This window comes from Haliotis cracherodii, unplaced genomic scaffold (genome assembly GCF_022045235.1).
Source record: "Haliotis cracherodii isolate W230 unplaced genomic scaffold, xgHalCrac1.p SCAF_7, whole genome shotgun sequence".
In the NCBI taxonomy this organism is placed as follows: Eukaryota; Metazoa; Mollusca; class Gastropoda; order Lepetellida; family Haliotidae; genus Haliotis; species Haliotis cracherodii.
The window spans coordinates 33,669,583-33,681,242 of NW_027266330.1; the positions used below are offsets into that span (position 1 = coordinate 33,669,583).

An 11,660-nucleotide genomic window follows, 5' to 3' on the forward strand; every position below is an offset into this window, starting at 1 on the left:
CACATTGTACTCGTATGGGACATCAAACCGACTTTTAGCTTGACAAAATAATGCTTCAACTACTTATACCCCACATATTCAGAAAAGCATTACTTGAATGCGCTGTTTAATACCTAGAGCAAACCCACTGGATACAGTGTGTGCGTTCAAGGGATTACCCCTTCTACGCTTCATTGCGCCACCTTCACTCAACATTGCATAGGTGACCTTCGAAGGAGAAGATTTGATCTGTCGCAGTTTCAATCTTCTTTTGACTCGTGAGATGCACTGACCAGACCCGTGTGTTCCATTCATGTCCGCCACATGCTTGGGACTTGCTTGCGGATGGCTCTCGGGATAGAAACACATGACCACACCCGCACATTTCACATATCACATGAACAATCAAACATTGGGGATTCCGTCAATAGCGACCACGATACTCATGTGTCAATGTACGAAAAACGAGAGCTACATGAAGAGCGAAAACCTGCAGTAAATTGGGTCATCGAAGGCTTCCATTCGCCATTGCGTTGACAGCCAGGTCAATTCTGAAAACGCCACTGGATAGTCCAAAGTCGTGCGCACGCATCTCACGCCTGAACGACATTTTCCAGACGCATCCTGTTTCTGACGTCTGTCTCAATCCCAGAGTAGTAAAGAACAAACTTTCCCTTGGATAGCTACTTCTGTGTATTCTGAGGGTGTGATAGTGACTGAGTCACACATGACATAGGGTATTTCACTCTGCTGTTATCAGTTATCAGGTCACCCAGGATGATGATGATAATTAAACACAGCGCCTGCTGTTTCACGTACACAAACTGATAAGGTAAGTGGATATAAAATAATATGTGAACATGAGCAGATACTTGGTAACACCGAATCGTGTGCGTTACTAACATAATACTTTATAATTCAATGATGTTGCATGAGGTGATTGATCAAATGATACATATTTTTCCTGAAAAAAATGCATAGTTGGCATTTGTAGGCAAATGGTGTAATATGCAAGATATTGGACATTGATTCCAGATATTTAAACATGTTTGGGTTTATTAAAGCGGTATTGTTTATACTGTCAACGCGCATGTTGACGGGGAATTTTGCTCTTGCGGGAATAAAGGACAAGTTCGACATCACTGTCCAGGAACGCTTTATGCACAACACGTAAACAATAACAAACAATTGTACGATGAGCGGAATACCTGCTCTTACAACACAAACACAGCGATGAGCGGACCTTCCAGCTCAGGCGTACAAGTGGTGAGCGGAGCTCCAGCTCACCTTAGGGCGTTTCCTACGAGCGGCACATCCTACTCGAGGTCGTCCCTACACCAGCGCTCGGAATACCAAGCTTTACTAACACCGTAGTAACAGTGTAATGGTAGCACATATATAGTAATGAACAACAGTGGAAAGACAATGACGTTGCTCTGAACAATTAAGGCAATAAATGTCATTCTATAAATAACAGTAATTAACGGGAAGTGATAAAGTCGGGAATTGAACCGGGTCTTCAGCGTGACGAGTGAATGCCATCAAATAAGAAGGAAACGATACTCATCGACTCAACAACTGGTGAACATTTTGTAATCCATTCCAATGTGACGTACTCGTCCTTTCTTTCGAAAAGCAAGATCCCAAAATTATTATTGTCACAGATGTGATATTTTTCTCCTCGACATGTGTATGTGAATTCGAGGAAAATCACGATACACAATTTCGTGTAGCACAAATCTATTTCTATTCAAAAACAAATGAAACAAAGTTTATTTTATCAATATTTCATTATATCTTTGTTAAAATATATTCTTGGTATATATGTTCTTGGTTTTTTTAAAAATCCATGACGTTTTTTTCCGTGGGAATGCTTAAGTACTTTTGGTAAACAAGCATGAAACTTAATTTCATCACATCTTGTAATGGATGTGGTCGATTTTTTAACACAAGAGGGTACTCTGTACCCATATGTGATCATGAGTTACAGGTAGTGTGTAGTTCATTAAACCTGACTTCACAAAAAATTCTGTATCTAAATTGGATATATTTTATTGGAAAATGTTGGTGGCAGCCATTGGTCGATTTGCAGTTTTCTTAAACGGCATTGTTTTAACACTTGTTAAAAAATGTAATGGAAGTAAAAAAGTAAAGCAATATGCCGCACTCAGCAATATTCCAGCTATATGACGGCGGTCTGTAAATCATCGAGTGTGGACCAGACAATCTAGTGATTTATATCATGCACATCGATCCACGTAATTGGGATCGATGACATGCATCAATCAATTTAGCGATCCTGACCACCCGATCCCGTTTGTCGCCTCTTACGACAAGCATAGTCACCTTTAACGGCAAGCATGGGTTGCTGAAGACCTATTCTACCCCGGGTCGTAAGGGGATAAGGTGGTCATGCTTGGTGACTTTGTTGATAGCGTGGCCAGGGTTACCAATGGAAATTAGCAGAGGGCAACTAAACTCTAGAATATGTACATACTTTAAATAGAAATCCCAAGAAAAACACAAACCCCATACAGTGTGCCTTGCAATGATTACAACCCGGCACAATACACGTGAAGATTCCGGAGTAGAATAGGTCTTCAGCAACAAATGCTTGCCGTAAAAGGTGACTATGCTTGTCGTTAAAGGCGACTAACGGGATCGGGTGGTCAGGCTCGCTGACCTGTTTGATGCATGTCATCGATCCCAATTGCGTGGATCGATGCTCATGATATTAATCACTGGATTGTCTGGTCCAGACTCGATTATTTACAGACCGCCGTCATATAGCTGGAATATTGCTGAGTGCGGCGTTAAACAACAAACCAACCAACCAACCAATAAAAACATTTATATGAAATAAAAATAAATTAGTTTTACATTAATAGGAATTTATTTACCCCACCTGTCACTTTCTTTAGTGGGGGGCACGGGTGGCTCAGTCGTCTAAGGCGCCGCGATTCGCTTTGCAGAGTTGCGTCCCTTGGGCACGCCAGAAACCTATGATTGTGGGTTCGAATCCCGGTCTGCCCAAATTATGTTTCTAGGTTTGTCAGCTCCATACCCGTGCTCGTGGGTTTCACCGAAGTGGTAAACGTCTGAGACCTGCATCACTTCGGGCTTTCCTCCCACATTAAGCTGACACGCCGTGATTTAACTGGAATAATGTTAAAAGCGGCGTTAAACCCAACTCACTCACACTGATTAATGTGTCCAATATCTGTCACTTTCTGATCTGGTAGGGGATGGCCCAGCACAAGAACACTGACCGAGGGTATGCGTGGGTGGTCTTGGTCATCAGCTGGCTACAACTGGTCATCTGCAGCATCGTCTACTACTCACCAGCCGTGGTCAACACTGCCCTTCTGGAGAAGATGAAGGAGGGCGTGGTCAAAACATCGTGGGTGGGGTCTACCGTGTATGGGACGTTTATGTTTACAGGTAAGTATAATAAGCTTTAGAGATGGGTGCTATTCGTAAACACTAATCTATTTTACTTGGAGTGTATCTTTTGTTGTCCAGTTAAACATTGTTGTGTCAAACCTGATGTGCCGAACCTACGGTTGTCTCGAAGTAAAAGCTTGGTCCCTTTATTTTCGGTAGTGTTGAACCTCGGGTAACTTGAAGAATTAACGCGGGTCCCTTCAACTTCGACATAACGGTGTTTGACTGTACTTCCATTGAGTGAGTGAGTGAGTGAGTGAGTGAGTGAGTGAGTTCGGTTTAACGCCGCTTTTAACAGTATTCCACTTATATCACGGCGTGTCAGCTTAATGTGGCAGGAAAGCCCGAAGTGATGCAGGTCTCAGACGTTTACCACTTCGGTTAAACCCACGAGCACGGGTATGGTGCTGACAGACCTAGAAACATAATCGGGGCGAACCGGGATTCGAACCCACAATCTAAGGGTTTCTGGCGTGCTCAAGGGACGCAATTCTACACAGCGAATTGTGGCACCTTAGACGACTGGGCCACCCGTGCCCCCTCTTCTTCCATTGAAGTAGACGCAACAGGCGAAACTATCGCATTATCAAGGATAGGAACCTTTGCAATTTGTCTGACCTTCTGAAGTGATGTCATGTCAACATCTGTCACACTGGCATTGTGTCCTTGGGTGGAATACTGGGACATACCGGGATTACGTGGGTTGTCAACCAGCCTGTGGCATTAATGAATGTGCGACAAACCATTACTGATAGCACATTGCTGGATCCATAATAAATTACACTAATATTTCTCAACGAATTACCATATTCCATTAATCTGTGAGTATGTCCCCATTTATTCCACATCGAACAATGGACTCTTATCATTATGGAAATGGTTGTGTGGCTTTGTATTATATGCATAATAAACAATGTAAAATGATTTAGAACGCAAAGTGGGTCATTGGAACAATGGAGTAAGCTGCAGGCAATCAAAAAACCTTGTTAAAAACACAAAATCGGATCAATATTTATGTGACTTAAAACCGCATATATGGTCCCGCGAAAATGTCCATTTTCAGCTGTGAATTACGATGTCAAACTCTGAGTGCGCAAAATCAAAATTATAACCATCATCACCCTAATCATCTCAGCTTTAGCCTCGTGTAACATATATTTTATACAGTGCTACAGATTGCTAAATATGGTTAGATTAGTAAAGTGGTTACCACTCTTCTCGACCTTTTTGTGCCATGTTGAATTTTATGCTAATGACGGCGAGTTTTTTATTCTGAATCCATGCCACATACACGTAACTTTTATGATATCAGACAGCCAATTTGAAAAAGGAAGTGATCAGACGGGTCAGAAATATTTACTTTTCCCCACTGCACAGTTATTGGCGTAAGACTACTAACGTTTAGTCCGTAAAGGAAGTGTTTTGTTCAAGTATTGCATATGTTTATCGACTGTGTGTCATGGCGATTTAGCACGGCGCTAGAGACGAAACGGCAGCCAGATTGTCTTTCTGTTTATGATGCTGATTTACAGAAATTATTCAAAACTAAGATATGGAAAGATAGCTATGATCGTTAACATAAAGGTGGTATAGTGTATATAGTATAGTATAGTATATATAGTATATATGTATATGTTTGACATGTTGTAGCTCGTACCAACAACATATTATAACACCCGAAGTATAAATAATCGGTCTGTGTGACTGCACAACGAAGCAATGCTTGTATGACATGTGGCGCCCGAGTTACGAGTGATCGAAAATAGTTTTGTTTAATAGATTTGCTGCCCATGAAAACGTTACTTTCAACAATTTTGATTGAATCTTTCTTACTTTTGGGTGGTAGTGCGTTAGTATAATCTTTTTTATTATTAAGAATTAATAATGCGCTCCGATGATCAGCGATGTCAATTTGAGTATTGTTAGGGCTGTTTGGCGATGTTACACATTTGTCCAGTGAAAATGTCCTATGTCTGATGTCAAATACCCCGAAGTTGTTTTTATCACTAATGAAAGAGCACGGACATTGATACCTACATGGACGTTATCAGGATTTTTTCAAGATATACATTCAAAACTGTCATTCTTTTTGTAACATAATCCTTTATACGGTCTGCGTATGAACCAATCACGAACACTTCCGTCAATTTTGTTTTGACACTGACAATTTCATCTGGATTTTTTTATCGGCAAATATAAACCACGGAACATTCTCAATGAATGCGTACTTCGACATATATGTCATATGTCTATCACCGTTAGGATATGTACTTTCAAATTATATGAATTATTGGACATTTAGATTTCAAACAAAGGCGCTTGCTTGACTTTACTTGCCACAGTCGGGTACTTCCATATTACGATTATGTAGAAAAGTAGGAAACTTACAATACCATCACTTGTATCAAGGCTAGGCAGTGCATAGATCTTTTGGATTTATTGTCTTTGGAAACTGTTGGAATGACAATCAAATCGAGTTGCATGTTATACAATTTGGTTACACTGTGTGAAGAAATAAGAACGTTGTAACACTTTTGATACAATGTATACGTTTTTACAACCGCGACGGCAGTGCGGCACCGAACGGTATGCAAAGTCAGTTGACTGCAAGGCTCCATGAGGGTTAATCCGTTGTGTGGAATTTCCTACATGCATTGTTTTCCATGCCACAAAGTGAGTTTGACCAATCAGAAAGAAGAACTACTGACCCCCCATATCTGTCAGTAAAAATCCAAGATGGTTGTCACTGACCTTATATGAGACCGGTACCGTATGCCGTCCGTAACAGCAATTTTGGATTTCCAAAACCCACCTCACATATGTCATGGAGATTCTGGCACAGAAATTCGTTATTCGACACTGTTTTCGTGTTTTAATATCATTAATTGTGATGAGCAAAGACATTATTTATTAAAGAAACCACGTTCGTGATTGTATTTATAAGCATTATAGAGAAAAAAAAGCTCACAACGGACGTCACGGAATACAAATAACAACGTCATAGAATATACTATAGGATGACGTCACAAACAAGAAACGTGACACATATGACGTCACATAGCAATAGAATAGATAGTATCCCGTCGTTAGGGGAAAGCGGACTGCTCACGTTTCGCCCAATATTTTCTAACTAACCTTATATGACACTGTATACAGCAACTAAAGACACCTTAACTAATAATGTGATTATGATTATTATACAGATTAATATAGATAAATGCAGCAGAGCTCGTGTGATCCTGGCACAGTCAGGCTCATCATCAAATCAGGGTACTTTCCCCTCTACCCACAGGTCTGACTGGTGAAGATCCGGTTTAGAATAGATCTTCAGTAACCCATACTGGTAGAGGCTACTATACTTGTCGTAAGAGGCTACAAACGGGATCCGGTGGTCAGGCTCGCTGACTTGGTTCGATACTTGTCATCGTATCCCCAATTGCGTGGATCGATGCTCATGGTATCAATCACTGGCTTGTCTGATCCACACTCGAATATTTACAGACCGCCCTCATAATAGCTGGAATATTGCTGAGTGAGGCGTTATACAACAAGCAAACAAGATATTCTGCCCACACAGTGAGTGAGTGAGTGAGTGAGTGAGTGAGTGAGATGGGTTTAACGCCCCTTTTTAACAGTATTCCAGTTATATCACGGCGTGTCAGATTCCTGAATCTTGTCAATCACATTCGTGCCAAAAGGGACAGAAATTCAATGATATAAATAATTTCATTGGATATATCAAAAAGGACAGTGTCAGATTTGTTTGCCTGCAAACGTTTGAGGTTGTACAGGGGCCTATTCAGGACATTTGGTATTTATCGTTTTCCACCACGCCCTCTTCATATTCTGCCATACCATGACTCAAAACCACAAGCATTTCTATGACGGTAACAAAAGTATGGCGCCATGTCATCATGTTGCTTAACATACAATGTGTTGGATCTTTTCTTTAAATTCATTGCATAATGTACATTGACATTACTATTATTATTGTTATTGTTGTTGTTTGACCTGCCATTATTGCATCTTCTTAAAGTATCAATGTGATTGGTTATTCCCTACCTTTTTCAGCCCCTGTGACCAGCTCTTTAACGAATGTCTTGGGGTGCCGTATTGCGGCAGTTCTTGGAGGTCTTCTGACTCTGGTTGGCGTGTCGGCTGCTTTCTTCGCCACGTCGGTAGATGGGATGATTGTGTCCTATGGACTTACTGCAGGTGCAGAAGAATATGCATAAAAACAAATGCTTTTTAACATGTATTTCACAAAACCACCTCAAAACACTCTTCATTGATTTAGAATAACTATCCATGTTAAATCCACTTAAGATTTGTAACCATTCAAAGTCAGCTGTCAATAATATATTCTTCTTTTAGCAATGGTTCAGAAATATGTCAGAGACACACATCAATTAGGTTTTATGAAAGGGTAATCAAACTATGCCCTTCCACGCGACGGAGATACCACCTTACTAATGTACACCACGAAAAATAATAAGCACAGCTTTATATATATATCCAAACAAAATAATCATTAAAATTGTATCTATATTATTTTTCTGACGAAACACATTTGCTCATATCATTACACATTAATATTAACACGGACAAACCGAAATCGACTGTTCTAATTATTATTATTATTATTATTATTATTATTATTTACCGATTAAAATATATAAGTACAGTAAGGAGGGTTTGGGTGCTCCTGGCTCATTCAGGCTGGTCATTATCAGCTCAGGGCCCTTGCCACCTCTACACGCAGACAAAACAGGAAGCGCTGCTCAGTCGAACCCACCCAGAACTTTTCGGAGAATGAGAAGACTCTCCAACACTGCATCCTTCTGCATTACCCAGATTGTTTGAAGCGCTGTATTCCTGGCAGCCAATCCAGGTACCCTCCGAATCAAGTCAACAAATTGGGAGTTACCAAACCTAAGGGACCAAGAACAATGGGGAGTCAGACAACTTTGTACTGTGGATGCAAGCGTGAAACGAGAGGTCCGCATATTTGCCCTGTTTTTCTTGTTTCTTGTCAATCACATTAGTGTCAAAAGAGAAAGAAAAATCAATGATATAAATGATGTCATTGAATTTATGAAAAAGGACAAGATCAGGTTTGTTGGCTTGGATAGGTCAGAGGCTGTAGTCGGGCCTATTCCAAAGAACTTTGGACGACGGTAATAAAATGATCCAGCTACATCATCATATCGTTTAAGATACTGTATTTGTGCCAAAGCTGGACATCCACTGACAATGTGTTGGACAGTCTCATTAAATTATTTACATAATCTACATTTCATATTTACATTCTGATGCAAAATCACACATTGACGGTTTGGAGTTGGAAGTGACTGGTCCTGAGCAGCCAACAGAAAGCCTTCTGTTTCACTTTTCAGGCCAGACGACTTCATCCAAGCGACGGACTCTGCAGGATTGCTGATCTTCTCAACACACTGCACATAAACTCGATGCAGTGGTCGTTCAGATAGCCTCTCTTTGAAAAATTGAGTCTGGGCCGACTTGATATGACACTTCGCTTGGTTGACACTTATTTCTGTATCATCATTATTATTATTACTGTTGTTATTGTTGCCCATTTAACATCACCTCCCCTCTTGTTATTATTTAGATTATTACACGTGTTATGTGTTCCAGGAATAGGATCTGGGTTGATGGACGTGTCGGCAGCTGTCATCATCTGTCACTATTTCCACAAATACCTCCCTCTTGCCTCGGGTATACAGATGTCCGGAGGAGGCGCAGGGATGCTCATGGGTCCTCCTTTAGTGAGATGCCTGCTTGATACTTTCGGCCTTTGTGGGATGTTTCTCATACTGGGCGCTATAGCAGCTAATGCATGTGTGTGTGGTATGATGTTTAGACCATCACCGCATGAGCAACAAGCAGGAACAAAGACAAGAGATACACCGGGAGACTTGACCCATAATCTTATGGATCTAGAGGTAGATGAACATACCCATCACACAACCAGTTATCTGCAACGTTTTCGCGTAACAGCCTGTGAAATGAGGACAGTTGTGTCTAATGTTAGCTTTATGCTATACGTCCTTTCCTACACGTTATGGGGATTTGGAGAATCTATTCTTTATGTACATTTAACAAATTTCGTGGAATCCAAAGGAACAAGCCAACAGAATTCTGCCATGTTGTACATAGCTATGGGAATTACCAGTACTATAGCGCGGGTGTTGGCAGGGTTTGCTGGTACTGATCCAACAATAGGCGTCTTCATGCTACATACGGGTATGCTGGGTGTAGCAGGTTTCCTGATCATACTATGTCCCCTTCTGTCTGGTTCCTACCTGCATCAAGTTTTGTTCTGTAGCATGTATGGTGTGTACAGTGGTGGGGCCATGGCCCTTGTAAAACCCATTACTGTTGAGCTGGTTGGCGTGAAACAACTCGCGACTGGATATGGAGTGACAAATTTCATCGGTGGGCTTGGATTACTTCTGGGACCTCCTTTTGCAGGTAATGGCAACATGTGTCAGCATGTATATGTTGCAGGATAATAAATTCTCGTATAGAACATAGCACAGGTGACTGATTGCATGTACATGTGTTATTGCTTCCCTACGAAAATATTGTGATAGGAAATAGCTGTGAAATCAAGAACACATTATGAGTGAGTGAGTGAGCTAGGTTTAATGTGGCTCGGAACACTATTTCAATTAATATCAATGTTTTAGAATATAACATTGCTTCTCTTGTAGAAGATACATATATAACAATATACGTTTGGTTTGTGTAAAAGTATATAATTATGAAAGTGATTCTATCGTATCCTACGTTTGTATCATTGCACTGTAGTTTGTTTTTTGTTTGTTGTTTAACACCTCACTCAGCAATATTCCAGCTATATGATGGCATGACATGCATCAACCAAGTAAGCGAGTCTGACCACCAGATCCCGTTAGTCACCTTTGAAGACAAGAATGGGTTGCTGAAGACCTATTCTACCCCGCATCTTCAAGGCACTGGACCAACATTATGCTGAAGACATCACTGAATTTGTATCATTGTCTACAGATCTATTTTGTGTCGATGATTAAATAAGCATTCTGTGAAGTTATTGATGGCTAAATATCACGCGGATTTACCGTATGCACACCGATTTTCACATTTGTACCTCCATAAGCGCACGAAACTATTGAAATCCCAAGTGTCATTATTAATATATCATAATGTCGTTTGCAGGGTTGATCAAGGAAGTGTCTGGGAGCTATGGTGTTAGCTTTGCTTGTTGTGGTAAGCAGCTTCCAAAATTAAAGGAGCTACACTGTTTGTGCAAGACTTAATTATCAGTGTTAAACCAAAACTTTGATTGCCTTTGATTAATTGTTTTGACTGAACTGAACTAAAGATATAACCTCTCCACGGGAAAATATCCTGTCTCCATTATCAGCCAAAGTCACATTCCGTGGGTCTTAAAAGACAAAACAGTGGTGACAATAATGACAGTTGTTTGTAAAAAGGGCTAGCTCATTCTGCCCTACCAGTGGCAATATGTATGACGACGTGTTTACAATCAGGAGAGTATATGTAGCCGATATATGTATACTTGTTTCAGGTAGCGCACTTGTGATTGGAAGTCTATTTTCTCTGGGCATACCGATCTTTAAGAGATCAAGTACGTCAAGTGTCTATCATGACAAGGAAATGGACGAGGCAGCTGCTGAAGAATATACAGCCGTAGCATCTGAAACAGAGGGGCAAATGTTACACATCCACTGATTATGAATTGCTTTTCTTCAATATGTGAACTATTTATCAAGAAAATAGTACAATGTTTCACTCTCTCTTGTGGTAACTCAAACTACACGCATTATACGAATGACAATATCTCCGGTATCCGATTTCCATTGCAAGATGGAATTTGCAAATGTTTTACAACTAATAGTGTCTACTACAGTCCGTTTGACTCCAAATGAGAACGATGAATTGCAAAATAACTTGAAATCCAGAAAAGTGTATGAAACATCAATACGGTACTTGACCATGAATACCCTGTACCCTGTGCTTGTGCTGTTCCTTCCACGGTTTGTCCCCCCTACGTGTCATGTACACATTTCTATACAAAATTACATGATAGTTTCTTAAAGAACTTCATCCGTCATGGGTCTTAAAATAAACAAAATTCAGATTTTGTTGGGTACAGGGTATTCATGGTCAAGTACCGTATTGACGTTTCATACACTTTTCTGGATTTCGAGTTA

General features: G+C 40.5%; 1 protein-coding gene across 1 annotated transcript; it reads left to right on the forward strand.

The window, feature by feature from the left end:
* The first annotated feature begins 3,224 nt into the window (after nt 1–3,224).
* LOC139447191 (monocarboxylate transporter 14-like) lies at nt 3,225–11,178 on the forward strand. The gene is made up of 5 exons (XM_071228407.1): nt 3,225–3,420; nt 7,495–7,638; nt 9,079–9,915; nt 10,642–10,692; nt 11,015–11,178. Exons 1-5 carry the CDS (start codon nt 3,225–3,227, stop codon nt 11,176–11,178), a joined length of 1,392 nt encoding a protein of 463 aa, XP_071084508.1.
* The last annotated feature ends 482 nt before the right edge of the window (nt 11,179–11,660 follow it).